The sequence below is a fragment of the Chinchilla lanigera genome, unplaced genomic scaffold (assembly GCF_000276665.1).
Source record: "Chinchilla lanigera isolate Chin_1 unplaced genomic scaffold, ChiLan1.0 scaffold00036, whole genome shotgun sequence".
Taxonomy (NCBI): Eukaryota; Metazoa; Chordata; class Mammalia; order Rodentia; family Chinchillidae; genus Chinchilla; species Chinchilla lanigera.
The window spans coordinates 21,363,119-21,380,585 of record NW_004955437.1 but is presented as its reverse complement, the minus strand read 5'-3'; the positions used below and the strand labels follow the sequence as shown (position 1 = coordinate 21,380,585).

The window sequence follows — 17,467 nt, the reverse complement described above, 5'->3', positions numbered from 1 at the left end:
GCCTGGGCGTCAGAGACTCTTCCACCAGACTTTGTGCTGAGGATCACTATTCGCCCAGCGGCCACTCTGCCCAGCTACAGTCTGGCCTCGATATCCACCTCCCCTCCCCTCTGTAAGTAAGGGAATGTTCCCACTCCTCCTGTCTCTTTGACCTCCAGCCCCCTGCTGACCTCAGAGCCCCCTTCCACCTCATCTATCCCTGTGCCTCCTCACCAGGGACATCTGTACTCACATTTCTCCGGCCGGACAGAGTGGACTTGGCCTCAGAGGCCTGAGTGCGCAGCTCAGATCCACCACGTTTGGCAAGTCTGTCAGCTTGAGTCTATTTCCTTGAGTAGCTATTAAGCCTCTCTTAGCATTTGATTATGAAAGATAGTCATGCTTCTCTGGATTGAAGCACTCAGCTCAGTGCAGTGGGGCTCAGCAGACACTGGTTTGCTCTGAAGCTTCCTGAAGCTTCCCAACCTTCCCTCCCAATATCAGTTCCAAGACATCTCTTCTCTTCTCCTGTGGCCCATCCTGAGAGGCAAAGTGGCATGGCACTGAGGAAGCAAATGTCAGGGAAACTTGTACGGTCTGCCTGACCTCCTAGCCAGCCAGCACTGTCCAGTGGGATGGCAGCCTCCAAATACAGCCAGATTTTGCTAGCCAGAGCGCAGGCCCATGTGGCAGGATCTTCCCATTTTTCAAGAGAAACTGGAAATGCAAATTTGCTTGGGAAACCACCCACTGAAAAATATTGGCAGCAGCCTCCATAACAGTATTTAAAATCTCTATTGGAATCAGATGAACTACACTAAGGGCCAAGTTTGCTCTGTGGCTGCCAGCTTCTAACTGCTCTACTAGTGTCAGAGAGTGTGGGATCGAATCCTAGCTCTCTCCTTTACTTCCCTGTGACCGGGCTGGTGGCAGTCTCCCTCTGTGCCCGGTTCCCTCACCAGCATGAGTGTAGCAATGTCTGACGCTCATTAGGGCTTCCAAGGTGTGGGATGCATGTTTTGTATGCACTGACCATTTCAGTCCTCTCAGTATCCCACGAGGCTGGAACTCTAGTGGCCAGGGTCCGAGAGCCGTGTGAGCCTGGCAGTCTGGCTCCATACACCCCTGTGATAGTTGGGCCTCGTCATTATGAGGATGAAGCAGGAATCCTCACTCAAGACACTGGGCAATCTGCCACGAGTGGAGTGGGCACTCGAGATGCTAGCACCTGTGGGCATCCTGCTGTGTGCTGCATGGACCTGTCCACTTGCCATCACGTACGTGGCACTCCTGGGGAGTAGGGGGTGTCCTCCTTCTTCCAGATTGGCACAGTGATCTAAAGCTGTCGAGGAAGAGGTCTGTGCCTGGTGTCAAGGGCCTTCAAGCCCCCACCCCTGCCCACCTGCCTGTGCTGGCTTCATGAGGGACACCAGAGGGACACAGGGCATTGTCTCTGCCCAGGATCCGTTGGGAGTGCTGTCCAAGAAAGGAAACAGCGCTCAGCTGAGAAAAGCCTATCATTGTGCACATGAGCATGGTGCAGAAGGCCACAGCTGGTTTATAGGGGCCCACGGTTGGGGTTAAGAGCTTGCTGAAGACATCGGACCCTGAGATTACTGTGATAGGTCTTCTCTGCTTCTTATTAACCAGATGCCCAGTGGCCAACAGAAGGCCAGTAAGTATCAGTCTTTGATCCAGGAGCAGTACCCCTTCCCCTACCCCCCAGCCCACAGGTGCTTCCCAGGGCCTGGTGTTTGCAAGCTCTGGGTGACTCCTCTTTCTCTCTCCTTGTACAGAAATGGCAACGCCACTCACGGAGGCGCCGGGAGGCCCCGAAGATGTCTTCAGGATGTAACTGCCCACCAGGTAAGGAGCTCCATGAATTATGAGGTCAGTGTCCCTAGGACAGGCACTAAGCACCGGAAGTCCTTCCCAGTGGTCATGCTGAATTCATAGGCCACCTGGGCCATTACTTCTCATCTGAAAGATGGGGGGAATGATAGTATCTATGATGATTGTGGTGTCTACTCACTTATGGGCCTGCCTGTCATCTGTCCATCCATCCATCCATCCACCCATCTACCCACCCATGAGCCATCCACTCAAGCATGCATTCACTGCCCCCCCCCATTCTTCTATGGGGCTGACATTCTCTGAATCAGGTTGCAGCGGAATCAGCTAAGATGATGGTTATGGCCGTGTCTTGAAAATCATGATGTGCTATGCAGAGCCCAGGGGAAGGTCAGCTTCACAGGAGTGGGGACCCTACTTGCCATGTTCACTTTTGTGCCTGCAGCTCCTGACATGTTTTTGGTGCACAGAAATGTTTATTACCTGAGTGAACAAGTGCCCTCTTATTGTGAGGCTTTATTTGGCCTCACCAGGTGCCTTGGGGGAAGATTGCCCAATGTATGGCATCCAAGCCACGCGAATATACCCACATGCTCACAGGTACCAGACACCCTGAAACATTGCTGGGTGATGGGGTAGAGTGAAGTTAGCCAGTCTAATCTGGATTCAAAGGTTGCTTTTACTATTTACTTGCCCAGAATGGGCAGGTCCCTTACCAAGGATGCCTATTCTAGTGTTGCTGGCCTGCTCTATATCTGTGTCTCTGCAAGTATTTAATGCTGTGCAGGGCACCTGCTGTGCGTCAGCTGCTGTGCCAGGTGCTGAGTTGAAGTACATTATCCAAATTTTATACCGTTGATACGGGACAGCTGCTGAGAACTTTCCCAGGTAGCTATGAGAATGACAGATGAAGAAGGTGCCCTGTTCCTTTGAGCAACTAGAGTGAGCTGTGCTCCTGTGGGTTCACAGGAAGCAAGCACAGAAAACCGGCTGAGAGAGACAAGGTAACACACGAACGCAATCTCAGGGAGATTTGGCTCTCTGCCAGTCCAGAGTATGGCCCCCTGGACACCCACTGGGGCAAGTGACCTTGGCAGGACACTCTCTGGGCTCTCCTGGCAAGTCCTACTCTGGCCACAGGAGATGAGGGCCCTAGGAACCCTCACCCAGGGAAGGAGGCTGACAGATATTAAACATACGGAAGTGCAGGGACCGTACTTGCCAGGCGTGAGTGGACTGGGATGGGAGTCACAGATCGGGCATGCTGTGCAGGAGACATGAGGGCGTGAAGGGATTCAGCTGGCCACGGTCAGAAGAGGGTCGTCTGGGTTAATTAAAAGGGTATCCAGATGCCCTGGGAAGCTCCCTCCCTCTCTCCCTCAGAGCCCAGACAGTTGGGCCCTGGGATCTGGGAAAGCTTCCTGGAGAAGGAATGCCAAGATTAATGAGACAGGGTGGAGATGGGGGTGGGGTGACAGGGCCTGGGCAGAGCAACTGCATGCATCCACATTCTGGGGCTGCCCACAGTTAAGTAATTTTGTCTTTTGTCTTCATAACTCTTAAGCATTTGCAACTGATGAGAAGCAGATTTGTAACTGCAGAATACATAAGTGTGAATTCCACCTTTACATATCAGCTGTGTGACCTTCAGAGAGTTCCTTAACCTCTCTGTGCCACAGTTGTCTGAAAAGCGGGAGTAATAGTCATCGTCTTGCAAATATGTGGTAGAGATTTAGTGAGATGATCCTGGACTATCTGCATTACTAGCACAGTGTTTGATCTACATTAAGCACCATTATCATATTATTTCCACTATTATTTCCTTACTTGCCTCTTGTAGGTCAAAGACACCCAGAGATCCTTATCAGACTGCATATCCTGGTATTCAGGGCATGGAGCGCTGCATGTTCATGGCCAGGCTCACTCTTTCCCGGCCTGATCTGGGAAAGCATGGTAGCTGTCTGATGGCCCTCGGCTGGCTGGCCACTGTCACAGTGAGGGTCCCTCTCTGTGTTCTGGAAGGTCTGCTCAGGTGGTCTGCGAGGTGGCACCAGGGAGAGATGTGGCAGGAGGACTTGGAAGAGCACCTCACCTCCTCCTTGCCTGCTGGGAGGCCATGAGGGACTTGGGAGTCTTGGTCTTTGACAGAAGAAGGAAGGGCTTGAAGCAGGCCCTCTGTGGGGCAGCAGGGAGGCACCAGCAGGAACTGCACTGGACAGGCGCAGAGCAGAGAGAGCAGGGGCTCGTGCATCTGGTTCCTGGGGGTTGAGAAGTTCAGCAGGGCAGTTTGCTCAGAAGCCCGCAGTTAAGAGCAGGAGAGTTTAAAGAGAAGGCCTCGAATGGAGGCAGAGTCTGGTGACTCAAATGCCTTCTGCTGCTCTTTGGAGAGTCAGGCTGTGGACTAGGAAGGTGGCAGGAGGGTGTCTCACACCTTGGATCTCAGAGCACCGTACATCTCCTGGGTGGGCTCAGCCCTGCAGGCTCCCTGCGTGCACCTCCCTCTCCTCACAGCCTGGGGCATTGTCTCCTGCAGTAAAGAAACCTCCTCAAGACAAACAGGAGGCTGCTTTGAGTCATAGCGGTTTCTGTCACTGTCCCCGAGTGAGTACCCACTGTGTGATGGGCACAGTGCTGAGCCCTTCATCTGATGGGGAGCTGTCCTCAGAACACTGATGAGGGAGAGAGAGAGAGGGAGAATCATACATGCTGAAATGCTGCTGTCCTCAAATATGCAAGTAAAACCCCAATCTCCTCTGACCTGCCCCGTGCAGCTCTGACCCTTGCTGGGTTCGCTTACAATCATTTTACAGTGCTTGCAGGACTCAGGCTACTGTAAAGTGCCACGTGGAAATGCAGAATGTTATTTACCTTGGTCTCCCCAGCCCTTACTATTGTGCCCCATACATAGTAGATGCTCCATGAATATTCAGCAAATTTAGGAATCATTCCTGATGACTTGATTCTTTCTGGTGATCTCCATCTGCCGTCTGATTGCTTTGGATGCCTTGCTTTCTGTCACACCCCCGTTCTTGCCTAATGCAGGAATTGCCACCATAAGATACAACAAATAAACACACTCTTCCTGCCTATGATAGCCCTTGGGATCAGGGTCTATAGCCCCAAACCCAGGCCTACCCTGTTTGTCCCTCTGTGGCTAGCTTTCCGAGTCCTGTGGTGGGTGTGTTCTTCCTTGCGGCAGCCTGGGCCCTTGGGCGGTACCCAAAGGGCTTGGGACACATAATCATGGGCAGAGAACCTACCTTCTTCCCTTCCTAGTCTGACCTCGCCAGCATCCTACTGGGATCCTCCCTGTCTTAAAATAGCCCTTGACTGGCCCGGAGCTGGCCGCATCCTGCTTCTGGGCCACACGTGCTGTTTGCCAGGGGAGCGATGGTCTACCAGGCCAGGGATGGGATGCCAGAGGTCAAGTCTCAATTGGGAAGGACACTCGGCCAAGAGTTTAGAGGAATAAGTGTGGACTATTTGCAAAGCTGCAGTCAGTCTGGTAGGACAGGAGAAGGGCCTTGGGAAAAGACGTATATACCGTGGGAAAAAATGTACATACCATGGGACTTCCTGGGCCACTTGAGATGAATACAAAGATCGGGGAAATGCACCCATTCTCAAGCCCAGTTCTAATTAACAAAGGAAGAGCAGGACAATATAGGTTCTAGCTGGCAAGGAAGCAGCTCCTTCAGGCTCACCTCACCGGGGCTGGGTGGGGTGGCCAGTGCCACATCCAGGCTGGGGCTGATGGCCTGAGGCATGGAACGCTGTCACACACAGAGGGAACCTGGCCAGTTGAGGTGCAGGGGCCACTCACGTCTCTGCCTGGGCCTCATCTGTAAGGGAAAGGGCAGCCCATGGTCACACCTTGACCAGCCAGCTGAGAGCTTGGGCTGCAGCAGCAGCAGCAGCAGCAGCAGCAGCAGCAAGGGCAAGTGGGGTCAGCCCTGCCTATTAGTGCCGTCCATCACTGGCCCTTGTGTGGAGGATAGGTGGTGAGGAGGGAAGATGCTGTTGGTCAGGCTTGTGGGAGAGGCTGTGAGCATGCCCAGGCTCAGAATGCTGGTGACACGTGTGTGTCAAGTGCCAGAGAGCCCTGAGGAACTTGGGACCCTGGCAGAGCTTCACCGAGGAGGTGGCACTGAAGCTGGTCACAAGGAAGCAGGTGGTAGGGTAAGCAGTTAGAGTACAGGCTTAGCTGCCACCATACCAAAGCCCCCAAACAGAAGGACTTAAACAAAAGTGCAGGTCTCTCTCATGTAGCGTGCCAAAGGGGCGCGATCCAGGGCCAAAAAGTGACCCTGTCACCTTCGTCTTCTGGCAACCATCTCTGGATCCCTGGCCATTGCTTCAGTTCTCACCGTCTCCCAGCTAGCACGATCGAGGAAGGGACTAGGGCAGTATATGCTCAAACCCTCAAGAGTAGAATGTGGGGAAAGCAGAATGTGTGTGTGGAGAAGTACCCTTCACCTCTGCTCACATCCCAATGGCCAGCACTCAGTAGCCTGCTTTCCCAGGTCTATGAAAGGCCAAACAATATCTTTTGCTAGGTGGCCTCATGCCAGAGAGCACTTTGTTACTGTGGTAGATGGGAGAACAGATATCCAGGAATGACAGCACTCTGCACAGAGAGCTTTCCAGGGACTGTCCCGGACAAACTTGCAGGGATGGAAACAAGGTAGGAATATTTGGGGATGACAAGCAGTATAAGGCATCTGGAGCACAGCACAGCATGGTTATGGGAAATGGATAAACAAGGATGAGGCTGGAAAGAGATGTCAAGACTGCAAAGAGTTAGGCTGAGGAGTTTAGCTCTCCCTGGTCAATGAGGTCAAATGGTTTTCATGCTCAGGGTGATGACTGGTAATTGCTGCCTGGAGGGTTGTGCCAAGTCAGCTTCCGAGGCTGTATCAGGCTCAGCAGGAAGTGTGGTAATCACTTAATCATGTCTGCCATGGGTGCAAGAGCATGAGCAGCAGCGCCTATGCCCTGGCTATTATCCTTACAGGACATAATGTGGCATCAGAGAAGGTTTGGGGAGCAGGGTGATGTGGAGGATGCCTCGGAGGGCAGAACAGCCCCTTCCAGCAACAAAAGTCTATGGTCCTATGGACAGGACTTGATTTTCTCATGAGCTTTGATTTATGTCCAGGTTGGAGCAGCTTCTCCAGCCCTGGTCATTTCCCCTCTGAGGTGAGAGCTGCTGCCTGCACACCCTGAACCCTTCCTTTGGCCTTCTTTGCTCTGTTTTCCTTAGCACCAGATTTTGTCCCCTCAGTCCACCGAGCCCCATGCCATTTACATGGGCAGAGCCTGTGGCTGGGGCCTTGGTCTTACTTCAGGCTCCTCATGTCTCCCTGTGCTGCCGCAGAGCAAACCCACAGCCACACCCCATTCTTTGTGGTCCTCTTCATTTCAGACTCAGCTAACCCAGAAAAGGGAGACTTCAGACCGCACTGTCCCTTGGTGCCATTAACAAAGAAAAGGATCACAGAGCTGATGGTTATTTCAGGGAGAACATTTCAACTGAAGAAATACTGTTTTCAAGCAGCTCAGAAGCCCTGCTTGACATGCAAATAATTGATGGGTTACCTCTGAGTCATCCCTGGCTATTCCTTAAAGGAAGTCCCCAGGGCCACCTGGTAAGGGACCCTACTGTTTGATTGCTCTTGTCATTGATGTTCAGACACTCCCTTGGTCTGCAGCCAGAAGAGTGGTTCACGTGCTGCATGGGCCTCGGTCCCCTTCCCATCTCTCCTGACTGTGCAGTCCTTGTCCTCACCTATCTGCCTTCCCCAGAAACCAGGCTCGCCCCACAGCAGCACAATCAGCTCCTGCCTCACCCCTACACTCTCGACACTCCACCAGGTGCTAGGATGTCTTCAGTTCCACTCTGCTCAAAAACCACCCGTGGCTCCCTCGTGCTCTTACTCACCCCCACTGCAGTGACAGACCCACTGTCTTTCCCTAGCCTGGTCTCCGGCCACCCCCTGCCATCTTCCTTGTCTCTCATACAGTCAGGCTGCTCCCAGTCACACATTCACTCTTGCCATGCCCTGCTGACGTCTTCGTTCTGCCTTTCTATCTGCTGAAATCTTAAGCCCTCCACTGCCATGACATTGTCCCTGCAGCACCTCCTGTCCAGCCCCCAAAATAAGACCAGGTCTTAGCTTAATTTTTGCTCCATGCAATAGGGTTTATTTTCAGTTCACTCTTATTTTGGGAAAAATACAGTATTTTAGGTCTATCCCTTAGTTCTGCTCTTTGACACTATGCTGACAGAGTGTCTGGTGTGTGCTCAGTATATAATAGAGCAAGACCCTTACCAGGGTGAGTAATTTGTCTCAAATGAGGAGTGCAAGCAGACCCAGATCAGGTACCTGCAAAGGTTTCCCCACAGCCAGGACCATTAGCCACATCACGTGGCAACACCACAAGACTGTGGTGGGAGCATCCTTTGTGGGCTGTGGCTCTGGAGAGCCTCCCATGTCCCCTTGCAAACAACACTGGGCAATGTCCTTGATGTTTCACCTGGAAGTCCCATGGGCCACCCATCCTCAAATGGCACATGACTGAAGCCAACATCTCTCCCCACACCTGGCCTTTTGCAACTGCTCCATCTCACCCAGCACCTAAGTGGTCCCGGGTCCAATCTTCTCCCCGCATTCTGGGTACCACAAGTCCCATTGATGTCATTCTGTGAATTTCTTATCTCTACAATCTTCATCTTGATTCAAGCTGCTACCGCCACTCCCTTATGGGCCACCAGAAGCCCCTAACTGGCTCCTCCCTTCCTTTCTTCACATAGAAGCCAGAGTAATATTTATTTTTAAAAAATGCATGGCCCTAGTTCACCTAGCACTTGAATGCTTCCCATCACACTTAGGATAGAGGCCCAAGTGTCTGGCCCTTCCCAGTATCCTTCACTTTCCTAGCAGGCTCGGTGGTGGCACTGGTACAATCTGACCACATTTAGCATGGCAAGGCTGTAGGAGAAGACATCCATGGCCTCTCTACTGCAAGGATGCTATGCTTTAGAGATGGGATAGCAGTCGTAAAGTCCAGACTTGAAGCTCCAAACCAGGGCACTCCTTTGCCCTTCATAGCCCCTCTCAGCACCACTAGCTCAAGAAGGGAGATTCCTTAACTGTCATCTTGGAGAAGGCCCTTGAGCCCAAGCAAGCTGCCAGCGCAGTCCTGCCTCCTCACCATCCCTTGAAGGAAAGAGAGTCAGGTAACTGGCATGGGAAGAGCCAAAGCAACCACAGCAGCCAGGAGGCCCGGCGCTGCCCAGCTGCCTGTGACAGTACTCCACCATCTGCCCCGGGAAGCCCTCTGCGCTCCAGGCCCTCTCTCAACTCTTGAGCGCCGCCTGGGAGTTCTCCAAAGCTAATTTCTTCCCCATTTCCTCCCGAAAGCACTTCCAGACCCCTAGCCCTCCTGGACACCACTGATAATGTGTTTCTCCTAGATCAGCTCTGATAATGCCCGGGTGGTTGTGGAGACTTGTAGGGAAACACAAATAAGGAAATAGAGGGCTCCAGAAAGGCCAGAAGAGCCTGGTAGGAACCAGTTTCAGAGCCCAAGGGAATCTGAGCCACTCCCTGTTCCCTCTCTGGGCTTTTCTTTCCTCACTCACATGAAGAAGTGAGCCACTTTGAAGAAGCATGTGGCAGGGTCTGGCAAAAGACAGATTCTCCCCACAAAGCAGCACCTCTCCTAGGCACAGTGGAAGGAGACACTGGTGTGTGTGAAGGAGAAAAGGCTGCTGTGTGTGCCTCTGTCCTGCTGCAGAACCAAGGAAAGGCAGAGAGATCCTGTGAGCAGGACAGTGGACAGATAGGTCATGGGACATTAAATTGTAGTGCTTTTATCACGGAGACACCATCCACCGTGAACGTGAATCAACTAGACCCAGGACCAGGCAGTTCCTCAGATGAATCTCATTCTGTGGAGGGAAAAAAGCAAATGACAAAAGAATACTTACTGTGTAATTTATTCATACAAAGTAAAAACATGTTAAAAAAGCATAATATATTGTTCAGGGAATAGATGCACAGGTCAGAAATAGATGAAGAAATATGGCAATGATAAACCCCAGGTTTGGTGAGGAGCAGGTATGAAGAGAGGACACGCTTGAAAAGGATTCTGGTGAATCCATAGCTGTTTAGCTGGGTGGTGAGCATGCTAGGTCTGTCATATATTTTCGGAAAAACTTTGAGATGCAGTTCATGTTATCAAACCCCTCTACTTAATACGTACAATGCAACAGTTTCACATATAGTCATACAGTGCCATATCACCACAATGAATTTTAGATTTTCATTAGTCCCAAAAGAGACCCTATACCTTTCAGCAGTCACCCCATTTCTTCTCAACCCCTAGCCCCAGGCTACCCCAAACTCATTTCTGTCTCTAAGGATTTAGTGTAATGTTTTCAAGGTTTTTTCGTGTTGTAGTATTTATATGTCAGCATTTCTTTCTTTTATGCATTTATATATGTATTTATTTATGTACTTATTTGGCAGTGCTGTGGTTTGAAGCCAGGCCCTCACACATGCTAGGCAAGCACTCTACCACTGAGCTGTATCCCAAGCTCCTTTATTGCCAAATAATACATTATTTGAAAGCTTCTCTGAACATCTGAACTATTTCAGGATGAAACAGTTGTTAATCATGAGTGTTATGATTGAGATCTAAAGTGTTCTCCAGAGACTCATGTGTCAGGGGCGGGGCTTTGAGAAGATGACTGTATCCTGGGGTTGCTGTGCTCATCCGGGGATTTATCCACGGTGAGTTCATAGCTGAATGGGCTGTTAGGTGATGGGTCATGCGGGGGTGTGACCTGGAAGTGCGTTCTTGTCCCTGGCCCCTCGTCCCTCCCTCTGCTTCCTGGCTGCCATGGGTTGAGTGGCTTTCTTCCACCAGGCCTTCCCACCATGTCCTTCCCACCTTGGGAGGCAGCCAGCGATGGAGTGAAATTGTGAGCCAAATGAATTTTTCTCCTTGAAGTTATATACACCAGGTACTGTGTTTCAACAATGAAAAAACAATGAGTACAAAGATTAAAAGATGTCACTGGAATAGAGGACATTAATCTTTTGGGTCTGACTCTACCTAATTGTCATTCTCCAACAATGAAGATACATCACTGCTTGGGACCTACCTCCCTCAGCCCTCTCTGTGTTGGTGACAATAATGCCAACCCTGCCGGAACCCAGCTGTAAGGGGACAAACCTGCTCAGACTTCGCTCCAATACCCAATTCCCTGTGTAGTGCTGTGCTGCTCCCTTGCCCATCTTCTGTCCCTGGTCAGCGTCACCACCTGGGTCCCCCAGGCAGGGCTGCTGGCTCTTCTCCTGAGCTCACTCAGACTTGAGCTCCAGCAGCTGTTCGGCCCCATGTGAGAGAACAACAGCCACACTTACAGCCCGGCAAGGTCCCTGATTGCTCTGGGTGTCAGTCTGCACCAGGGTCAGGTGGAGATACTGGGGCCAGCCTGACAGACCAGAAGTTTAGTATGCGTTAAATTGTTCAGGGGTGGCATAGGAAACTGCTTGGGTGTCTCTGACAGCCTCGAGGACAGGAAGACGGCCCTGGGCAGGCACTGTGCTGTCTGTAGGAAGGGATGATCACCTGGCTTCAGTAGCAGTGGCACCCAGCCGACATGCACTACAAGAAGCAGGCGAGCTGGGAGCTCCTGAAAGTGGACTCTTCTTAGAGGCCACATTCATGCCCCTTCCCCTGAAGCCTTGCCATGTCCTGGGAGGGAATGGACTACATCTGGAGCAGCTGTTGTGGAGTAAAAGTGAATGGTTTTTTGCAAGAGCTCCATTGTGCTGGAACCCTCGGGACAGTCAGAGGCAGAACATGGGGCAGCCTCAAAGAGCCAGGGGAGGGGACTTGCAGATAGCAGAAGCCATCTGCTCAGCTCTCAGGAGCATCGTGGCCTCCCACTGTGCCTCATAGCTATGTGGCATTGCTCACCTGTCAGATGCCTTTTGCTTTGACCCTGCCCCTGGGAGGTGGAAACTACAGGTAGAGGAATCCACCCACTTACCCCAGCCCAGCAGAGAGAGGACAGGGACATGTGGTCAGGCTCTTGGACTGGCCATACACTCTTGGGGCTCCAGGCTGCCCACAGGTTATATCAGCAAATGACCTGGGTCTGCCAGTGGGGATGGGGCTGCTCTAGGCTGGTGCTCAAGTGTCATGGGGTATAAGGTGTTCAGACCCAGCCTCTCCTGTCCAGGGCTAGGGACATGCTAGACAGAAGCAGAGATCCCACCCATGAGAAACGCAAAGGCAAGAGTGATTACTCTTGAAGGGAAGAATTAGGAAAAGCTCTGTGGACAAAGTGGCATTTGAAACAGCCCCAAGGGCGAGACGGTTTTCAGTAAGTGAAAAATGTAGATAAGGACAATTTAAAACTGGGAAATAACACAATCAAAGAATAGAGGTCTGAAGGACCATGGTTTGGTTTGGTTTGGTTTCCTCCTGCGCACTCTGGGAAGTGAGGAATAATGTAGAATAGTTGTAGCAGGCCCACATGGAGCTCGGAGTTAGAGCTAAGGCTGGAAAGAAAAGTTGAGGATGGGGTGGCAGGGCGAACAGGCCACAGAGATCGGCTTCAACTGGCGGGCAGTGAAATCCATGAAGGATTTCAGAAGGAAGGTGACAAGATCCAGCTGTGCACAGCTGCGCAGGAAGAGTGAGAGGTGAGAACAGCAGCCAGGAAGAGACCACAATGATCCTGTCAAGAGAAGTCAAGGAAAAGGGGGCAAGGTAGGGGCAAGAGAGAGAGACACTGCAGACAGAAAATTGACAGCTTCTGGTCACCTGTTACAGATGGACAAGTGAAGAGGTTACCTGAGCCTAGGTAGCCCATGCTGATCATGGAATACATTCGATTAAGAGATGACCTTGAACTTCACATTTTGAATATAATATTGTTATATCCAGTCCAGCACCCTGTGATGGAGGCCATGGTTATCCCAATTTCAAAGAGGAAGAAATTGAGGCTCAGGTACATTAAGGAATCACTCAAGGTTCCAAGGTCTATAGTTAAGAGCCAGAGTCAGAGCAGCGCAAGACTTAGAATGCTGTGCTTTGCCCTCAGGATGGAGGAGCAGCAGGGGGAGGCTGGAGAGGAATCAAACAGAGCTTGATTTTAGAGCTCAAGGTGGGGGCTGGGGATGCAGGAAGTGCTGAGGGCCCTGGAAGGGCTGGTCCTGGGCAGGGGCGAGACATCATCTCAGATCCTGTGTTCTTAGAGAAGAAAGGGCCTCCCTGGGTGACTGCCAGGGTCTTGCTCAGGCCTGGGAGCAGGCAGGACACATCTCACAGCAGAGTTGGCTGGAAGCACCCAGGCAGGAGACTTTCTGCCCTGGCTACCCAGGATTCATGGCTTCTCCACAGCCAGCGCTGGCCTGTGGCACTTTGGAGTGACAATTGTCCCCTGCCCTAACGGAATGGAGGGTGCCTTGATCTGGCCCTCATCAGCTTTGCCCTGAAGAGTTCCAGAGGAGTTTCCCACAGTGCCAGGAAAGAATGCCAGGGGGTTTAAGGGACTAGAAGGTGTGACCCATCATACACATGACCCTCGGTTCTCCCTGGGAGCCACCTCAGCCATTCTTGTCCTTGTCATAACCCAGCCTCCTACCTCATGTGCTCTCCGCCAGGTTCCCATTCGGCCATCAGCGTGGCTGGCTAGTCTTTGCTGGCGGCGGTGTGGTGGTGTGTGTGCACTTTGCTGCCTCCTTGCATGCTCCCAATATCTTTCTCGAGTTCAGGCTCCCATTAAGGACCCTGCTGCTCAGAGGGCTTTGCTCAAGGACATGGGGTTTGGAAGTGGCTGGGTCAGAACTGGAACCAGCTTCCAAAGACAACATCCAGTACATGATGCCTGGGGCTATCCTGGGCACAGTGAGCAAACCGAGGACTTGCAAAGGCCGTAAGGCTTGTCCAGGGAAGGTGGTGTTGTATGAGGCTGGAGGACATTAACAATGACAATAACAACATGTATTAAATGCTTACTGTATGGCAGGCCCTGCGATAAGAACTTTCTTGCACGATCTCCTTTATTCCTCGTAATTACTTTACATGGCAGGAACTATGGTGTTACCTCTACTTCACATGTGAGGCCTCAACAGAGTTATACAGCATGGCCGAGGCACAGAGCCAAGATTTAAGCTCTAGTGATCTGTCTCGGGTGAACCAGAGCAGTGTCAGAGCACAAACCGCTGTCTCTCTCTCTCTGTCCACCTGGCTCCTTTACTTGCTCATCCATCCAACACTTGCTGAGTGCTGGCTCTGTGCCACAACCTGTCCTTAGGAGACGGGAACTCCTGGGCCAGGTGAAGAGGTGCACAAGTAATGCAGTCGCCACTGCAGAGACCTAGGGCTGCAGGCCTGGGACCCCATCCTCTAAGATCACACCCCCAGTGGGGCTGGTTTCAAGCAAGTCAGGGACCAAGACAAGGACATGGGTCTGGAGCCACAGCTGGTAGTAGCTTGTGTGGCTGGTGTTTGCTTTAAGGCTAAGCTGGGGGGAAATTGGTAGGTGTTTACTTTATGATTAGGAAGGCTGGGAGCTAGCTCTTTAGAATTGAACAGCATTTTCCAAAGTCAAGTTCTCTTTCTTTTATTCATGGTTGGTGAAAAAGAAACAAATGGGTGGGGTGTATTTGCAAAAAAATAAGGTACGTTGAGCATCAGACAAGATAACCTCAATTAACCAGAAAGAAACTCAGTTATCCAGGACAATGGCTATCCTTTCTAAAGGAGGCCACGACTTCAAAATAATTACATAACAGAGATTTTTAAAATTCTCCATACATGCCAGTATTTTCTCTGAGACTCAGCACACGGCCAATTCAATGGTCCCCCCCTCCTTATTCAGCACCACTTCCCAAAGCAAAACAGAACATCACACTCGAATCCTTGCCTGTAAGTGCCAGCAAAGGACAGCACAGCTAAGGTGATGTGCTCAAGTGCGTGGGCCTAGAGCCCCCTACTCACAACCACAGCTGCAGTGATTCGCCAGCAAGGCCCTACAAATGTTGGTGTGGCTACCTGGAACACAATGTGGGCACCACGAGGGAAAGGAAATCCGTCATCCAGAAAGACACACATCGAGGTCCCCAGCCCAGAGGACAATGAAGAGGCTGCAGGCTTTCCAAGCTCTCTGGTCCCGGGTGACCTGGAGCCTGTGGCCAGGAGACCCCTCCATGCCAACATGCAGACAGCCAGTGGGCCTTGCACCTACTGCCTCCAGAGGCTCTGGACTCTACTCCCTCCCTGCTGCCCTGTCATGGTGTGCCAGGCCTGCTGTGACAGCTCACATAACTATGTAGGGAGCTGGCCTTCACTTACACACACATTGCCTGCTGGGCATTCTTTTGTGGCTCCGTGCCAGACTGGCTCATCGCGTTTCCTCCCCAGTTGGGATTGAAGAGACGCCTTCTCATTCCAGGCTCACTGGGGCTCCCAGGGGTCTGCACCATGCTGCCAACCCCCGTGGGTCTGCATGCACCAAACTTGCCCATCCTGCTCCTTATTGACCAGTCCCCTGCCTGTCGGGGACATTCTCACAATGTTTTGCCTGTTGTACCTGCCACACACAGACAGATGGCAGAGGGTGGAGGGTGTGGGAGGAAGTGTCAGGCTGAAAATGAATATGTGAAGTGAGCCGGAAAGAATGAGCGGGTAGGGCCCCGCTGCCAATCAGCACTCGAGGCTCTGACCCCTCAGACCCCTTACCATCCTCCTTTCTTCCGGCCCACCCTTCCCCCACCCAGCCTCCCCTCCCCCGTAGGCACACCCTGCTCTCTGCATTGGGGCCCTTCCTGCCTTTCACCAAGGAGCCTGGCCGCTGAAGGAAACAAGCTCTATAAGTGATACATTAAGACAGTGAGGGTGAGGAGCACTTAAGCTGTGGGCAGTGTTGGTTTCATGGATCCAAATGACCCACCTGGCCAAGCACAGGGGAGGGAGTTTCTGTCCCCTTCCCTAGTCATGCAGGGATCCAAGGAGTGGAATTCAGACTGTGAACACCAAAGGGATGTCAGAGGCTTTCTCGGGCATGGCTGGGCAACCACCAACCTTTCTTTGGAGGAAAACTTACTTGCGCTCAAACACATACTTCACGTACCTATAAGAGCAGATCCCTGAGGCTGGGATTGAAGGGACGGGTTACTTGGATGCCCAGAGTGTGTCCCCCCAGTGGCTCCCTCCAGACACCTCGGGAGACCCCCAGTGTGCTATGAGCACGTTGTAGAATCCACTGATCTCATCCAACCCCTTCCTTTTACAGTTGAAGAAAAAGATGTTGAGGAGGAGCAAGGAACTTGCTCCACCCCCACATCCAGACAGAGATGAAAGCATGCGCCAGTCCGGCAGACTCTGTCCCCCAAGTGGGTCTCAGAGCCACAGTGGGGATCACAAGGAGGAATTAGGAGTTTGATAGAAACTGGGGTGGCACGGAAGGATATAAAGTTGCCTCGTGGCCAGGCTCAGCCAACATCAGAAGCCCCAGTGCCTCTCAGTGCCAAGGGCTCCCGCCAAGCCAGGTACGTGGTTCCGGATTCATCTGCCCATTAGACAGCTTGTCCTTCCTGACAGGTGGTACCTCTGCTAAAGCAGAGCAAAGGATGCTGCCACATCCTTCAAGCCGATTGGCCTCTGAAGCCACCACCCACCACACAACTATTTCTAGAGGTGAAGTCACGTCCTGTCTTCTGTACTCCTCCCCGCAACATTTTCCCTCTGTCCCTCTGCTCGCTTCTGTGGAGCACAGCAGACTCTGTAGAGTTAGCTCATGGCCTTGATTCTCATGCTTCTCCAGCCTCCAAGCCCACCCACTGTGGGTGAACACCCAAGGCAGCAGGATTATGTTTCTGCATAAAGACAGATTTAAAGATTCTGCCAACAGCAGGGGTGCTGGGAGAGATATAGAGATGGAACCAGATTTTATTATTCAAAGGAAGCTCAGGCTGGGCCAATTTCTGATGTGCATTTTAGCAGCCCACTGGCGGGGCTGGCTGTTATTCAGCATTTGCCTGCCCTAAAACCCTACCCCGTGTGACACGAGGAGTCACTTTCTTGGTCTCAGTCTTAGGAAGCTCCCAGATCTCCCAGCCCTTCTTCATTCCTACATGTCCTCGCCTCTGTCATCCAGCCAGCACGGCAGGCTGGGGTCCTGGGGATTGGTTACCCCTGAGCACTCAGCCCACAGTGTCCTGGGAAGGGTGAGGGCCGCCCTGCTCCCAGGCTTCCAGGTAGCCCCTTCTTCATGTTACAAGGGTCCCAGGAAACCACGGTGACAACACCCTGCTGTCTTTCCTGCCTCACCCTGTCACAGGCCTGGATAGGACCTGAGCTTTAGAGACACAGCAGGCACGGGGCTCTTTCATCCTCACCCAACCATTCCTAGCGATGCCTGGACAACAAAGTATCAGGATTGTTTGTTGGCTGAGTTGAGGATCTGACTGAGTTACCAGAGATAAGTGAGTTCACCTCTCTGAGTCTTAGCTCTCTCACCTGTAAAATGGGGACAATGATGACATCTAACTCCTTGACCCATCATGAGGGGTAAAGACATGCATGCAAAGTGCTCTGTCTGGTGCCTGGC

The 17,467-nt window shown here is 52.0% G+C and overlaps 1 protein-coding gene across 14 annotated transcripts in view; it reads left to right on the top strand.

Annotated features, from left to right (window-relative positions):
- The window catches only part of Col13a1 (collagen, type XIII, alpha 1), a 136,976-nt gene that overhangs the window by 12,800 nt on the left and 106,709 nt on the right, over nt 1-17,467 (top strand). For all 14 annotated transcript variants that reach the window (XM_005390076.2, XM_013517035.1, XM_013517030.1 and 11 more), the window contains exon 2: nt 1,776-1,845. In XM_005390076.2, coding sequence (XP_005390133.1) covers nt 1,776-1,845 — 70 coding nt within the window. The remainder of the gene's footprint in view (nt 1-1,775; nt 1,846-17,467) is intronic.